Below are 18,351 nucleotides of genomic sequence, written 5' to 3'. Positions count from 1 at the left end.
ATTTTACAAATGTTGATATCTTTTTATTATATTTACAAAAAAAAACGGTGCGGGAAATGGACATGATTACATTTCCGGATGCGGGAAGCGGGAATAAAAAGAAAATAAAAAATCTGTTTTGAAATAAAATAGGTGCGGGCGGGTCCGTCGAACAAGGAATCAAATTGGTGTGGCCTTAGTGGAAATAATAAAAATTGTAAATTAGTGAAAAGAAAGATATCTTTTTGTAATTCAATGATATCAGATTATTACATGGTATTTTTCATATCGCAAGTATTATCAGCCCTAGGCTCAATATCAGCCAAAGATCCGCATGGCTCGAGGGCTGATATTGACGGAGGGCTGATAATACATGCGATATGAAAAATGACATGTTATGACCTTTTTATCATATGCTTCAACAATGAAAAAAAACCAGATTCATATATTGATCCTTTTACGTGGTTCCCAAATAGAAGTTCAAAGAGTGAAAAGTTCACGGACGTCGGATCCCAAATTTAGTACATTCGATATGAAATCTTTCTGTCATATGCCTCAACAAAGAAGAAACATATTATTATTATTTTTTTTTTTAAATTTAAATTTTATTTCATTCTGATGTCAGTATTTACGAAATATATGCATATATTTGTACAATAGAATTCATGAAGAAACATATTTTAATATAATGGACGAATCGACAAAAATATACATAATGAACACTGTTTGGAAAAGTCACCTTTTTTTAAGTAACTTTCTAAATTATGTTTGAAACTTTTAAAAATGCATTTATTTAATAATTTGTTTGTTATTTTTTTTTGTTTTTTTTTGTTTTTATTATTTTACACAATATACTTTCCAGTATCCAAATAATTGTTTTGTACACTACTTTGTATTGTTTTCATAGAAAACGTAGCATTGAGGTGTATTTTCCGGAATTTGCCGAGTATCACCAGAATGCCATGCGACAACGTTACGGCAAGGCATGTGATAACAATCGAAGCATGTGATAAACTTTTCATATCAGCCCGCTAAGCACCAATTCGAAAAAATATGGAATTTACGTTAATTTAATGCTATTATCATACAGTAAAAATCATATGTTATTTAGTCTTAGTATATGATAATAGAAGTTATCATATACTTGTATAAAATATTACTAAAATTTTACAGTTCAATAACATTTGAAAATATCAAAAGGCTATGAAAGATTACCAGGTTTATTGACCAGATTCTTAAGAATTTCCATAGCGGGCTGATAAAGGAGTATGGGCATTAAGGCCTAGTTTTGGCCCAAGAAAATAAAATGTTTGATAACCATTTCAAATTGGCACATAATGTTAAGAAATGCATCGAGTCAAGAAATATAAATGAAAAACATAAAGATTTTTATCTGATGACGTCACAATTACGTCATAATATGTACTGTTTTCACAAAAACGATGAAAAAATACAGAATTTATGCAGTTTTCTATCTTTATTTCCATTGAGGAAACATCATGCGCAGCCAAGAAACAAGAAAATAATAGGTACCTTTATTGGCTGCTTCCGGAATGTTATCACATGCCTTTCCGTTAATTTCCGTGACGATTATCACATGCAACTTCGTGCATTTCCAGAAATTTGTTTGAAAACGACAACAGAACGCGGAAAACGGCAAGACTTTTCACAAAATGGTTGAGGTACAAAAATTAATTAAGTTAAACATGTTTTAAAGACACGTCAAATGAGGTGACAATATTATTGAAGAACATGATAATTGTTGTGACTAGATAAATAAAATGCTTGTAATATCAATTAAATTAAAGTAAATAATTTGTTTTGGTTGTCTGTAAATATTTTCTGAAAGTGCAAAGACAAACATATGAAAAATGTCATGTAATAATCTATACTTATTGCCCTGGCGACACGTACATGCAGGTCATAAATTATAGTTTGTTGAATGAAATCATACCTTTTACTACTTTAACATGGATGCCGTAGGAGGTCCACCGGATTTATTAGCGAACATTTCTTGGCATGTAACAGACAAACAAAACTCAGGGTTAGAATTCATAGAACGAATTGTAATTTCACTTTTCATATATTCGGTATTTATTATAATGTTGTAATGTAAGCTCCGCTCCGTGTGGTAAAAATCACGTGATGCAGTAATATAGTACCCTGGAGTTAGGCTATATAAATCTTTTCGGGCGGCTGGAGACTCCAGCCGACAAAATGCATTGTAAATTTTATTATTGAATAAAGAAAGTTTTCGGTACATGAAAAGTTCGGTTAGAAAGAAAGGCTTTAATTTTAATTAGATTGGAAAGCTTAATTCGAGGGTTGAAAATGTAGAACATAAAAAAGGGGGGGGGCAAATGTGAATGGTCTTTCTTCTTCTCCCGTGAGTACACCGCCCTTTACGTTTATTTTGTTTATATAATACCTTGTCATAAGTCAATTAACAAAAAAGAAACATATAGATATATATTGGGGCAATGACTCTTTAAAACGAGTATATTTACAATTTTGGCATCTTCGCAGACAAGGGTTACAAGAGGAGGGGACTGGATCGTAACCCTTGGCTACACTTAGATGCACTTAAACCTCCTTGGCACGACCAAAATAGAACTGGCAATATTTGTTTAACTATTGGGAAAAAAATATTAATGTTTGGTGTTATGAATTGCCTTAAACATACATTAACAAATTCCAAAATCATTGACCTCCGAAAAACCAGTCAAGCAACTTTTTATAAAAGAGCATCTGCGCGTTTGCAAATACACTGTTTCAATACCTTTAACTCACTTTCATTCTGTCCCCGTACAGGCGAATTTGATCTTCGTCAAATCATTATGTAATATGGCAAGGTGTAAGTTATCTGTGGTTGTACGTTGGCAAGCAATTGGCATGTCAAATACCGGTAGGAGAGACTAGGAGCATAGGTTTCCTGTTCAATGTTAATCACACCGTCATTGTGAGACTTTTACAACGTCATGTTGACACAGGAACTGTAAATGATAGACCATATAGTCCGAAAGACACCGCTTAACTACCCGTCGTGATGACAGATCGACTGCTTATTTGTCATGATTCAGCTAACCAATTTTCCCCTTCCCCGATGCTTAGATACCACTAGGCTCCAGGTGGTCGTGTTAGTGTTCAAACATTGGTCCGTTGACTTCATAGAGGCAACCGAAGAGCACGTCGTGTTGTCAAGAGACCTGCCCAAACATCCAGGCACTGTACAGTCAGTTTTCAATGGGATAATGACTATCGATGCTTGAACATGAGAAGCTGGTATAAAAACACTTGTTGAGATAAGAGTCGGTTTCTGTAACGTCCAGTAGACGTCATTTTTTTATTTGGCGGGAAAATAAAACGGCCTACGAACAAAACAACATTTGCCCAACGACTATATTCGATGCTGGTGGTGTTACAGTATGTGGTCGCTTCTTATACCGTTGTAAGCTGGGTATGCTTATTCTACAGGGTAACATAAACGGACAAACATACAGAGATTTGGTGCTCAGAAACATTGTAGTCCCTCATTTTAATAATCACCCATTTGCGTCAACATGGTCAAGACATTATACATGAACGACAAATCTATACCACAGAGAGCAAGGATTGTAACCTAGTCAAAAGAGCAAAACGCCATTGACTCTATCGTTTGGCCTTCCATGTCTCCAAATATTAATCCTATCGAACATGTCTGGAATGTCATTGGCAGAAATCATAATCGCAGAGGTCCACCTTTACAAAACCTTGGCGATTTAGAGTGGCAATTGTCGATGAATGGAATAGATTTACTCAACTAAAGTTCAGAGGGTTTTACAGAATATGAGACGCCGTGTTACGGAACTGAACCGGAAGAGAGGTTGTTACACATGCTATTATCTCAAATATTGCCGAACATACCAAATTGTAATTTTTTTAATGATATTGGGTGATGATTGTTATAAGAAAATAAAATCACACTGAAACTTAAATTCCGTTTCTGATTTGTGTAAATGATTTACGCTATTTCTATGAAAGCAAAAGTTAAATGCATAGATCCTTAGAACATATACAGCAAATTTGTTTAACAAAATAAGAAAAAAAAATTGTGAGTCAATATGGTTGAAATCAGCAGTTAACGCCAGAGAGGAATTATCTCATTGAAATACATTTTTATTTCTATTTTTTGAAGTTTTTGAACAAACTATAATAGATAGAAAAAACGGGGAAAAAACCTAAAATGTTCAGTATGTATCTATATCAATAAATAGATTTAAGAAGATATGGTATGAGTGATAATAATTTTTTTTTTATTATTTTGAATACAACTCATATCATGATACATGTATATTGTTTTAAGGTTACGAAACGTCTCAGTTACAAAACGAACTATATATATGTTATTTTCCGTCGGAAACGACTAGGTACGAAACGACAAGGTAACGAAACGATGAGTTTACGAAACGACTAGGCTGGTACCGGGCCGTTATTGAAATTCTTGACAATACTTGTATTTTCCGAAGGCATATATTTTACGGAGGGAACCAACCTACGAAACGACCTATCGACGCCAGGTTGGAAACATAAAACTCGCAGTCAATGATTAATGATAAAATATATTAGTTTTTGTCTGAATAGAATTTATCATTCAGTTAGTAAAACTGTATAAGACATCGTGAAAAAAATAACTAACAAGTGTTATTTGTGGTATGTCTTATAAGTTACGAGTTTCTTTTTAGACTCAAATTTTCCCATTACATCAATGTCATTTAGACTCTCTCTGGACTTTACGAATGAAATGAAATAAGATCAGATAACTCCGAGAAATATTTTATTTGACCTTCCCATAAAATTGAACCAATCGGAAACCGAAATATATAAAGAGAGTGGGAAGATACCTTTTACTGCGAGTCGTATGTTTCCAAACTGGCGTCGGTAGACGAAATAATTACGATTGACATACTTTGGTAAGCCTGCTATGGATGATTCCGACAACAAAGGTAGACGTGTAATACATCTTTGTGTAGATAAATCAATTAATTAAGATTTACGACATAACAAGTTTTAGTGGAGTTGAAAACAGAGAAATCGGCATTTAACGGAATTTCGCGACCGGCTGTCATTTTCGAAAAGGCCAGTTAAGTACCATATATTATATAGGACTTTTATTTTCTGAGACAAGTTCCTGTGTCGCCTACCAATGAATAAGTTTGACAAAGATACATACCTTTTCATTATGAATTTTTGGTAACCATTTAGACTGTTCATTTGAGGAGTTGAATGTACAGCCCCTACCAGATCCAACCCGTCTCACGTTGTTGGTACAAAGGGCGTATTGTCTACTCTTATACTCTTCATTTCAAGAACCATTCCTTTTGCCATTTATATTGCTCTTTTCCTGTTCTTGTTTTTCTTGTCCAGGACATTATAAAAGTTGTCCCCGTTATGTCCTCTCCGGACTCAGTTAACATGCTTTGAGTATGCGACAAAGTTTGTTTAGCTTGCTTCATGCCTTTCAGAATTTTGGCCATGAAATTTAATCTTCTATCGTAAAGGCATACCACGATAACTTGCCCCACCAGTAGCACTGTTTGTTCAGAAATGGACACCTCATATGTTTCTTTCCGTCAATTGCTCCATCGAGTTATCATCGATTTCCAGCCACATTTTGAAAAGAGGACCCATTATCATAGCTACTTTCTTTTGAATAAATTTCAAGCTGTTTCATGAATATCCAAGCCATCGATTTCCTATCAAGTCTCGATGGAAGGAGGCGAGAGAATGGCGTTTGAAGGTACGGGTGAATCACCAAGAACCTTTTACTTCAAGCCACGTTCACTCACATAAGTTCTAAAATACTTTTGCACATACCTCGCTATACTGCCAGTCATAAGTAATTCCGACTCCTTGTCCAAAGGATCGAATCTCTCACAGTCCGGTTCGTCATCAGATACTTCTGATTTGGCATAATCGCTTCTGCGACTTTTCGGTTTCATTATTCAATATTTTTATATTGGCGAACCAACATATTTGTCAGATCATGTCCCTATATCTGTTATACTGAAATGTAATATATGTCACACAGAACATAGAAGTCATAAAAACTTTACTCAGATAGGAGTGAAATATAGATGGGAGAATACATCAAGAGACAAAATGATTGACGTACTAGGGGAAAATTTTATTAAACAACAAATTAGAGATTTTGAAGACTCACAGTTTGAACAAACTTTTTCAGGAATTGACGAGGCAACTTCTGATATAAAAAATATTTTTTAGAGCCTAGCAAATAAATCATGTAAAATTGTAAGATATAAAAAAGTTAAACAAAAAATACTAAACAGAAAACCATGGGTTGACCATGAAGTACGTGATCTTACAAAAACTATTAAAGCAAAAGGAGCTAAACTGAGACGAGAACCATTTAATTTAGAGCTAAAATGTAATTTTTTTTACACATGCTAAAAAACTTAAAAAATTAGTAAAGAGAAAGAAAATTATATTTAAAAAGAATTTATATGAAACATTAACAAATTTGCAAGAAAATGACCCAAAAAAATATTGGGAACTCCTTAAAAAATTAAAAAATGAAGACACTAAACAGGATCATTGTTCAAATATTAAATTAAATAACTATGGAGAACATTTTCAAAATCTTGGTAAAGCTGAAAAGTATGATAACAATTTTAAAGAAAAAGTTAAAAAAGATTTAAATATGCTTGATGTACTGATAGTCCATTTTCAATATCAGAAGTAAAGAACTGTATAAAAGAATTAAAATCAGGGAAAAAGTGCTGGACCTGACTTAATATCTAATAAAATTATAAAATATAGTAGCATTGTTACAGTTACAGCCACAGTTAAACTTTTTAATCTTATTTTATCATCTGGTATTTACCCCACCAGCTGGAGGAAAGCTTTTATTGTTTTAATCCATAAGTCTGGAGATAAAGAAGACATACATGTATGTAACTATAGAGGTATTTCTATTTTAAACTGTCTAGCAAAATTATATAGCTCTATTTTGAATAAAAGACTAGTAAAGCATTATGAAAATAAGTTCTCCAGTCATCAATTTGGATTTCGTTCAAATCACAGAACAGCTGATAGCATATTTATTTTAAAAACTCTTGTCACTAAATATTTGAAAAAAAATAAGAAAACGCTGTTTGCTTGTTTTGTAGATTTGCGTGGTGCTTTTGACTCTGTTTGGCATAATGGCCTGTTGTATAAATTGATAAATGATGGTGTTGGTGTGAATTTTATACTACTTTGAAAAATATGTATAGTTTATTCCAATAATTAGAGGTGTAAGACAAGGGGACAGTTTAAGTCCTACTTTGTTTAATTGTTATATAAATGATTTACATTCAATTTTTGATGTAAATTGTAACCCTCCAGTTCTTGATACTTCAAGTATCCAAACTCTCAGCAATGCAGATGATTTAGTGTTACTGTCTGAGACACACCAGGGGCTTCAAAACGCATTAGATAAACTAAATAAATATTGCACTAAATGGCAGTTGAGTGTTAATACAAACAAGACTAAAATTCTAGTTTTTCAGAATATTTATAAACAATCCCCACCCCTCTTGTTCAATAATAAATTTTTGACTGAAGTTAAGGACTATAAATTTCTAGGGAATATTATTAACTATGGGGAAATTTTACAAAAACTACTGGAGAGCTGTCTAAAAAAGGCATTAAAGTTTTATTTTTATTGAGAAAATATATGTCCAATTTTAATTTTGTAATATAAAAAAGTGTGTTTCAGAGGAATATGAAAAAAATACTTTAATTAAACTTTCAAAAATGGATTCCTCATCCAAACTTTGTCTTTATGGGAAATTAAAAAATAATTGTCAGTCTGAGGAATATTTAAATTGCAATAATTTTATACATAGGCAGTTACTCTCAAAATTTAGACTAAGTGATCATTCCCTAGGCATTGAATTAGGAAGGTACAGAAACATTCCAAGAGCACAAAGATTATGTAAAAAATGTGAAGTCCTAGATGATGAATTTCATTTCTTTTTGTATTGTGACATTAACTTATCTTTGCGTTCTAATCTTTTTGCTTATCTAAAAGACTATGTACCACTATTTCAACATCTTGATGCATTCAATAAACTTAAACACATTCTAAACCCCATCCCTGAACTTGTTTGTCATATTGGAGTCTTCATAAAACAGTCTTTAGAACTGAGGGAGTCAGACCCGTGTCAGGCAAGGTTATGATGGTGTTTTTTTACATACATTTATAATTGAACTCTAATGTTCTATTATTCTAAATATTGTATTGTATTATTTTGTATTTCATTGTATTACATTGTATTTCACTGTATTGCATTGTATAGTATAAAATTATTGTTTGATCGTATTGCTTGACCCTCATGGGTGTAATTTTTGCAATAAAGATTATTATTTCCCTGTCTTTAATTTCTGAGCCCGAAAAACATTCGTCTTCAGAGCTATGCTCCTGATTGATGTTGATTGATTTAAATTTGAACGAAAATAGTCGTCTTTCATTAATGAAAGCCGACGGAAAGAAGGATGCATCATGGTAAATTTTCAATGAGGCTTAACTTTGAAAGGCTCTCTATATATATAGGAATTCAGGAAAAATACACTATTTAACCTTACTTAAGGATGTATTCGTCAGACGTTTCAGTCTCGTTAAAATGTCGTTCTGGAATTATTTCCAAAACATGTGATACAAGTTGAAAATATCAATGAATTTTAAAAATATTATAATCAAACATAACTCTGTGAAAAATTGTGTATTTGCAATGAACAGTTTTTAAGTAATCCAGTTTTTAAATTTAACGACCAATCAAGTCGGTCTTTTTAGCCAATTTTTTTAGAAAATGGGTAAGGGGTACAAAAAATAATTTTACAAGAATCATGTACATCCCATATAATTTTTGTCTTTTTTAATTTTTTTAGATATGTATTTTTTTACTCATTTGTCACAAAAAAGTTGAAATTATATGCACTTTGTTCTTAAAACTAAGAAAAATCACAAATTTACAAAATTGACAGCATGGTAAATTATACACATAATTACACCTTATGTAAGAATGCTGCATTTTGATTGGTTAAGAACCAGTGTTTTTTTTGCATATTCTAAACTTTTTTCTTCATTTCAAAAGAATTTGGCTTTTTTTTACCACTGCCGGTGAATTTGACGCAAATACCATGGTATTTGCCATTTTGGATATTCCTTTTTTACCCTCGCGAGCCTCTTCCCGCCAAATTATTCGGAACGTTTCTCTTCTTATCCCAATTATTAAGGCAACGTGATTAATCAATATTGATTGATAGAGATATTCCGAATACTGTAAACAAAAATGTCAGCTCACACGGCTGCAGGCGGTCGTGGGTTAGAAAGATTTGGTACTGCTGAAGATGAAGATATCGATGATTTGATGAATGATGTGTTGGCAAATAACACCAAAAAGTCAACCAAGTTTGCATTAAAACTAGTTTATGACTATTGTGTGTCTAAAGGAATAGATGCAAATATAGAGGACAGAAGCCCAGCCAGTTTAAATAATTTGTTAAAAGAATTTTATGTTAACATTCGCCAAGCAAATGGAGATTACTATTCTAGAAGCAGCTTTTGTGTAATTCGACAAAATATCAATAGGAACCTAAAGCAGCCGCCGCACAACAAACCCTTTGATGTAATAACTGATACTGCATTTACTACTGCAAACAACATCTTCAAAGCAATGTGCAAGAAACTTAGGAAGGAAGGAAAGGGACAAATTAAACATAAAAAATCTGTTGACAAAGGTGATATTAAGAAACTGTATGAACATCCACGTACATTCAATGTTAATTCTCCTTCTGGACTATTGAACAAAGTGTGGTTCGAGGTTTTATTATATTTTTGCCGTCGGGGGCAAGAAAATCTCCGTGAAATGAAGTCACAAGACTTTAAAATTTCTAAAGATGATGAAGGGAAAGAATATGTACACAAAATTTCATCTGAAATGACAAAGAACCACCAGGGAGTGGATGAAGAAGACTTTGAGCCGGAAGGGAGCAGAATGTATGCCACCGGAACCCCAATGTGTCCAGTTTTGTCTTTCAAAAAGTATCTAGATAAACTACCCCCAAACCAAACTGCGTTTTGGCAGAGACCAAGAGATTCTTTTGATGAAGAGGATGAAATATGGTATGAAAATAAACCCCTTGGGAAGAACACTTTAGAAAGTATGATGAAAAACATTTCAGAATCTGCAAATTTATGCAAATCATACACTAATCACTGTGTGGGAGCAACGTGTATAACTGTTCTTAGTGATTCTGGATTTGAAGCCAGACATATTGTCACTATTTCAGGCTATAGGAATGAACAGAGTGTACAGAACTATGTTCGTGACACATCCACAGCGCAGAAGCGTGACATGTCTGCTTCAATTTCGTCGTATACCGCTGCAAATTCAACTGCAAATTTAGATCAAAACAATAACAATGAAAATATAAATAATTCTGTTTTTGATGTCAATGAATCAGATTTAACTGAAGATCAGTGTGATAACATTTTTGAAAGTATTCAACAGGGAGAAGCTGAATTGCACCCTCTTTCGGACTTAACAAACATAAATCCACCAGCACAAACTACAAAATGTACTGGGATGAATAAGCACCCTATCGTGTTTAATAACTGTAATGTTACCATTCACAATATTTCATAAAATTCATGTTTTGAACATTTATAGTTGACACTGTTATTTTTCATGTTTCTGTTTGTATTACACATGGTATATTTATTTTATAAATATTTTACATAGTGTTTTAGTGAACAAAATTAAAAGTTTATCAATCTTGCACACTCAATTTATTCACATAAGTAGTTGTTGTGGTATTATTCCTAATGAGATCATGTAATTATTTACAAATGCAAATTATGCATAAACTTGTTTACGGATTACAACTTACTACTAGTGGTAACAAAAAGATTTCCTTTGACCTGTACAAACAGTTATAATCAAAATAGATTCGGTGTAATTAAACAGATATATCATGTTATGGAGGGGTATTTGCGAAAAATACCAGTCAAGGGACTGTAAAATTTCCCGAGCCGCTAGGCGAGGGAAATTTTGTCCCAATAACATGATATATCTGTTCAAAAAAGCATCAAAATATGACAAAACTTTCTTATATCAACACCTACCTATAGTTTTTTTAAGTTAAATTTATTCAGATTGGTCCACTTCATCTTTATTGAAAGTACGAAAAAAAGTTTAATTGTGGAACTGTTATTTTTTTTAACGATAATAGCCCAAAATCAGGTAAAAATTGATGAAAAATGGGAAAATCATCAAAATTGGGTATTTTCAAAGGGCCGTAGCAAAAAAAAAGAAGTGCACCACTATATGATTTTTTCTTCACCAATTATTGTTTTACAGTCTTATAAACCCAAAATCTAGGTTAAGAAAAAAGTTTTATTCTAGAAATGTTCGGCTCCTCATAGGTGTACATCCTTAAGTTTGAGAAATAAAATAAACAAGTTATGACAATAATGCAAAAATTAAGAATAAGGTAAAAGATCTTGAAATTTAGTCTCTTGTTTTTCCTTTAAGTTTTTAATTTCCCACTGTATATAAATCTATTTCTTTCTATTGTAGATCCATTCTGGAAGACACTATGTAGCTTGAAATTTAATTCAAGTTTATAGATCATCGTAAACAGTTCGAATAGTTAAACAAATTCAAATAATACAACTGATTGAATTACAAACATGAATATATCAGAAGAAGAATCGAACTTCCACAGTTTTCACTACCTGAATTTGAAGGTTGTCTCAAAGGCTGTCAGAGTTTATTTTGATTCAGTGCATCCACCAGAAGGACTTGCTAGTGAGCTTGCAAATAATTCGGCTACCCTGAAAACACTTCGATCCATGACAAAATTACAATTCAACATATTATACCCATCACCTGGTAAGTTGGAACTTACATTATAATTTTTTATTAATAATACTAGTAAAAACATATTTTCTTGACAAGATGCTCATTCCACCTAATAAATTGTCGTCACTGATGCTTGATGCAAACATATTTTTTTAAATTACTAAATCTAAGCTTTAGCTAAATCCAAAAATATAGTCACACATTTGCATTCATGAGGGAGATACTTTTCTTATTTAAAAAAAATCCTCAGTATATAAAATCACTGCAAATATCATAAAAAAACATAAATTTTATGATGCGATATGGAACGCCACAGCTGTCTTATGTGGAACTCTGATATAACGTTATGTTGTTTTATTATTACTTGATTAAATTTTGTGTTTAAATAATAGGGTTTTTGAAATTAAGTAATGCTGTTTTAATATAACTCAATATGGAATAGTCACCATTTAATGATATTTCGATAATAATATTATACGATATGGTTTTGTATTGTAGTTTTGTCATTACTTAATATAGTTTTTTCATTACTTAATATAGTTTTGTCATTAATTGATGTGGTTTCACCATTATTTAATGTTGTTGTGTAACTAGGCAATGTGGTTTTAACATTACTTGATGTGTATGTGACTTGTTTCATTACATGCGTGGTTTTTGTTATTTCGTAATGATAATTTGTTTATTCTTCATATGGCTTTAACACACGGAATAATGATTCAAAATTTGACGATTTTACACTACATGATGTTTTTCTTCAGTATTTGATGTGGTCCTGTCATTCTTTGATGTGCTAATCACATTATTTGATGATGTAATTTCGGAAAAAATATGTTCTATATGCTTAAACCAATGTCCAAAAGTCGTTTGTTTAATGTGCTTTGGATGAGTCTATCCATTGAGTTTAAGTTCAAATTAAAATTCGAGTTGTTTTTTTTAGAATTAATTGGTATGAAAAGGGAGAACGGCAGACAAAAAAAAAGTACTAACAATTAACAGTATTTCGGACTTTAGAGGGTATCCCTAAACCACTTGGTCCTACCGTTGTTTTCCTTACTTCTCAAATGGAAGCAGTTTTATAAAAAAAAAAAACATGAAAGATTCCACGGAACCATTTGTCTCGCCTGATATAAACAATACATTTATTAAAAAAAAAAGATGTTTAAATGTTTTTCTGTAGATGCTTTATCTTGAGTTGAAAATAACTGCTATACAAGTCTTATAACAATACACTGAGGTTTACAAATTTATCATGTAAAAACATTATAATTTGGTAATATTTAATGCCAAAAAGAACCTTATTTAAAAGTAAGAAAATGTGGTATGATGATTGCCAATGAGACAACTCTCAACCACATATCAAATTACGTAGAAGTTAACAGCTTTATATATCTGTCTTCAACAATGAGAGCAAAACCACATAATGTAGTGAAAAAGCTACATTACGTTAAGTCACATACACATGGAGTCATGTTAAAACCACTTTGCCTAATGACACAACCACATTAAATAATGGTGACACCACATCGAGTAATGACAAAACTATATTAAGTCAATACGAAACCATATCGTGTAATATCGAAATATCATTAAGTAATGACTGTTCCATATTGTGTTATATCAAAACATCATTACGTAATGTCAAAACCATATAATGTTAGGACAAAATATAATAGAACAACATTATTAGTTACATAGTGCGCTAGTGACCTAATACGATATATTCTGGGTCAGTAAATTCCATATAGGGTGAGAACGAAGCTCGAAACCCCATATGGATTTTACTGACCCCATATATCTTATTAGGTCACTAGCGCACTATGTAACTAATAATGTTGTTCTATTATATTTTGTCCTTATAAGAATCCACAAATGGTTCATTCCACTACGTGATCAAATAATTTTGACGTTTTGGGGTTCCACTTATTTTCTTATTTATAATAGAAATATAACATAATGACATATAATGGAACTATAACATACTGACAGGATCTTTTAAAGTACAGAGTCATGTTATAAGAACCAACGAAACTAATTGAATTCTTTCAAAATGGGTTAACATTTGTATAGATAGAGAGCACATAAAATCGGCAAAAAATCTTCTAAAATTGGCCTTAGAAGATGTAGAATGATTGTCAATGAGATAACGCACCACAAGAGACCAAATAACACAAACATTAACAACATTAGGTCACCGTACGGCCTTCAACAATGAGCAAAGCCCATACCGCATAGTCAGCTACAAAATGCCCCGAAATGACAAATGTAAAACAATTCAAACGAGAAAACAAATGGCCTAATGTATGTAAAAAAATGAACGAAAAACAAATATGTATCACATCAACAAACGACAACCACTGAATTACAGGCTCCTGACTTGGGACAGGCACATACATACAGAATGTGGCGGATTTAAAAATGTTGGCGGGATCCCACCCCTTACCTAATCAGGGACAGTGGTGTAACAGTACAACATACGATCAGTTGAAAAAGGCTTAACTCATCAGATGTATAAAATAATTACTACACAGAGTGGACGTGGCACGATACTTGTATATCCCAACAACAAAGAAACACCAAGTACAAATCTGAGAGTATTCGCACTTACTGACAGCCACTTACAAGTAATAAAAAAACATCATGCATCTAAGACTAAATTAACAATCAGTTCACATCCAACATATTAAGTGTAAATTTAATGTCTGTTGCAGCAAGTAATGTTAGATCAGAAGACTTTGATACAACACTCATAGTATGCCTTTTACGGAACATGTCTCCACGTGAAAGTGCCCCTGTTACCGGTTGGAATAACTTACCACACCCAGGTGATACCTCTACAGGTGCAGACCTTGCAAGAGTTAAATGGTACAACAATATGTTGGCACATACAAGTGATGGGAATTTGTCCCAAACAGATTTCATTCAGTACTGGGGAGACTTAGAAGGAGTAAGTTTATAGATAATGATAACAATAGGAAAGAATTACATTCATAAATGGACTTGTGGATAACACAGGAATTGTATTATTAAATAAGTACAAATGATAACTGCAAGAGTTACCTACCTACTTACAAGAAGACGAATTGTAACAGATACACATAGCTAAGCAATCTATCCACAAAGATATACTATATATATACAAGTCAATGTATAAGAAAATAAAAAGAAAAATAAGGGCAGCTCATAATACATTTCTGTTCTAATAATATTGGATAGCAAGAACACATTTTAAAACACATGAAATCAGCTGAATTTCTAAAGAAACTTGATATTCAGAAATCGTAAGAACACAGAAAGTAGGGTCCATATGATAATCTTGAATGACAGTTTGAAATATGCATAGGGAAAAAAAACTAGATAAGAAGTTTGATGCTCGGAAATTTTAAAGAAAAACAGAGACAATACAATGACAAAATAAAAAAGACAGCGAACTATACACTACACAAAAAATGAATAAAAAGTAACACATTAGTATGGCATAGCTTACCGAAACCGGATGAACTAAGTTTAAACCAAGCTTAATGCTTAGTATGTGTAAAATTGTGGTAATAAGTTACAAACAAGAGTAGAAGGAAAGCATTTAGGCTACATCACATTGGATATATCCATGATTATTTGCAACATATTTTTGTGTTGGTCAATCAAGTCATGCGCGGGTTTAGTCTATATAAGACGCATCAGTAACGCTCGAATCATAGTGATTTTGAGGTCACTACGTTTATTAATAATTATATCGATTTCGTATAGGTGCTAAAAAAGACAAAACATTGTGCAGAAGAGTTGTTTCATGGATTCGAGTTGTAAAAAAAACCAAAACGTAAATCACGGATTTCAATCTTCCTTGGATAAGATCAAGGTCATTTATAGTGAAATATACCAATATGTGTTCTAGAAAGCAGGGTTCTTTACATGTTAAATCAAATACTTCATATCAGATTGCAACCTTACTTTAATATGTGGCCATACACATATAAAGAGAGGAAACTATCAATTCCAATTCATTTTTTATGACACTAGGTATATTAAGATCAAATCCAGTTGCTTAAATGAGAATTTGTAACCAAAATATCAAACGAAGAAGATTCATAACTAGAAGTTATTGATATAACAGTTACTATTTTGATGATGAAAACAAGAATGATAATATTTTATCAACTGAGGAATCTAAAAACCATAGAATGGAACAGATTGTTTTTCGGTTCTTTTAAAACAAGAAATTGATAATACTGTAGTTTTTCAGTGTTAATTATATATGTTGGACTCGGATGTGCGATCGAGACGCTGAAGTGCGATGGTCAACCTAAAGCGCGATGGACTTCGCCAAAGTGCGATGGTCCGTTCGCTGATGTAATGATGTATTTGACGCGTGATGGCTAGTTTAATATCGACAAACAACGTTCGTCCGTCCGGCAAAGGCAGTGCAGTGGTTATCTTGGATTTATCTGCATATATTCAAGAGGCTGAACGACAACTTGACGATGCAAGGTTCTACCGTTAACTAGACTCCGATCCAACAACACCTTTTAGCAGAGAAATAACTGATTGTTTGGTAGAAATGCACGACGATCGCTTCATCGATGAAAAACTCTAGAATATTTGAAACTGGAAAATCTAAAACCGGGCAGATTTTATCTTTTACCTAAAATTCATCAGGCCAATTACCCAGGAAGACCTATTGTTTCAGTAAACGGTCATTCGATGGGAAAAATCGTCGAATTCGTTGATTTCTATCCTTCGTCAACATGTTGAAGACTTACTATCTCACACCAACGACACAACCGATTATCTTAGAAAAATGCAGACCTTAAATCCACTTCCCTTCGACACGACACTTGCCTCTTAGGACGTCACCTCCCTCTAAATGAATATTCCTTCATTCATATAAAGAAGTTTGGAATTCCTGACCAGTAAAATATCAAACTACTGAATGCCTGGTAAAAAGTAGCACGCTGATACTAAAGAACAACTACTTCACCTTTGATTGAGATCATTATCTGCAAATTAATGGAACTGGTATGGGTACCAAAATGGCTTCATCATATGCCAGCATATTTATGGGCAAATTAGAAAAACAAAATCCTTGAATCTTCAATCGAAAAACCGATTTCCTGGTTTAGATTTATAAATTGAATTAAAGTGACGAGGACTTAAATTAATTCATTATCGAGTTTTGTTTATATTATGATGTTCAAGATTTGGAATTAAATCAATAGACCAAAACTTATGTGTATTTCTGAGCTATTTTACACATACTATTCGTAATGTTTAAATTATGGACACTGGTCCGAGACCACAATTGTCGTCACTTGATTTTCAATTGTCGTCCCTTGATTTTCGTTGTTCACAAATATAGTCCCTAGTGTTGACAGTGGGTTACTTGCCATTAATTTTTATACCCCTTCCAAATTTATTTCTCCATGTTTAATGCCTCAAATTGCAAGAAAGGAGGGGGGGGGGGGGGGTGAAATTACACTGTAAAAAAATTTGGGTTCAGAATTTTAAAGGAAAGTAGTGATTTGGTCCAGCTGAAAAAGATTGAAAATTAGCACTTCGGAAGCTGTCAAAAGATTTCAAGACGCCCTAAACATAAAATAGTCCATATTTTGAGTTAGAGCTGATGAAGTTTTCTATAATTTTGATATAATTTGTCCCAAAAGTAGTAAACCACACTGTAAAAATTTCATTGAGAAAGCGCAGGTGGGATTTTTAAAATTTTCATTTATCTTCTAAAAGAAATGCACTACGATATAATTGTGGTCTCGGACCCACTGACGAGGGCTTTTTGATAAGCCTATATATTTCTCGACACGATTTTATAACTTCAGCTTCATATATTACCATCTTATATTAGTACTGTTGTGCAAATATTTAGACTTATATATAATATATAGTATATTTATCAATTTAAAAAGGCTATTGGACGCCTTGGTGGAATGAAGCTGATTCAAGAAGCTCAAGCTGCACGAGATGTTTGGAATATATCCCCTCCAAAACAATTTAAAGAAAACACCAAAATGATACGTAAGTACTGTTGATAGGATAAAATATGACATATAATATAAGTTTGGTTCAGCCATATGAGGTAATTTTACTTATTTCCCATATGATTCAAAAGATTGGAGACAGTCCAAAATCTTCAGTTGAAATAACTATTAAGCAATGTCATGCACTCTTACCAAATCAAAAACAATTAACAAAGTTAACACATAAAAGCTAATTCTAATATTTACCAACACAAATCTTATAATGTGTCTAATAATACCGAGGATATTATGAGGTACTTCAATTGTCAATGTTTCTTGTTATCTTTAATTCCGTAGTACACATGGCATTTCAGGAACATCCTAATTTCATTTAAAAAATATAAACTATTGAATGAGAAGACCTCATTTTGTGTGTCGCTTCCTTCCACAATAAATAAATCATCGTGCCTCTGTACCCTATAGGTACCATGCATAGTCCCATTTGT

At 32.6% G+C, this 18,351-nt stretch overlaps 1 protein-coding gene across 1 annotated transcript in view; it reads left to right on the top strand.

Annotated features, from left to right (window-relative positions):
* Positions 1-18,351, top strand: part of LOC139511913 (uncharacterized) — a 71,742-nt gene that overhangs the window by 5,431 nt on the left and 47,960 nt on the right. The window contains exons 2-4 of the mRNA XM_071299064.1: positions 11,601-11,915; positions 14,594-14,829; positions 17,795-17,903. Of these exons, the coding sequence (XP_071155165.1) occupies positions 11,714-11,915; positions 14,594-14,829; positions 17,795-17,903 (547 nt within the window). The 5' untranslated portion in view covers positions 11,601-11,713. The remainder of the gene's footprint in view (positions 1-11,600; positions 11,916-14,593; positions 14,830-17,794; positions 17,904-18,351) is intronic.

Source organism: Mytilus edulis, chromosome 2 (genome assembly GCF_963676685.1).
Source record: "Mytilus edulis chromosome 2, xbMytEdul2.2, whole genome shotgun sequence".
In the NCBI taxonomy this organism is placed as follows: Eukaryota; Metazoa; Mollusca; class Bivalvia; order Mytilida; family Mytilidae; genus Mytilus; species Mytilus edulis.
Note: the sequence above shows the minus strand (reverse complement) of the source record. Positions and strands in the feature narration are given on the sequence as shown.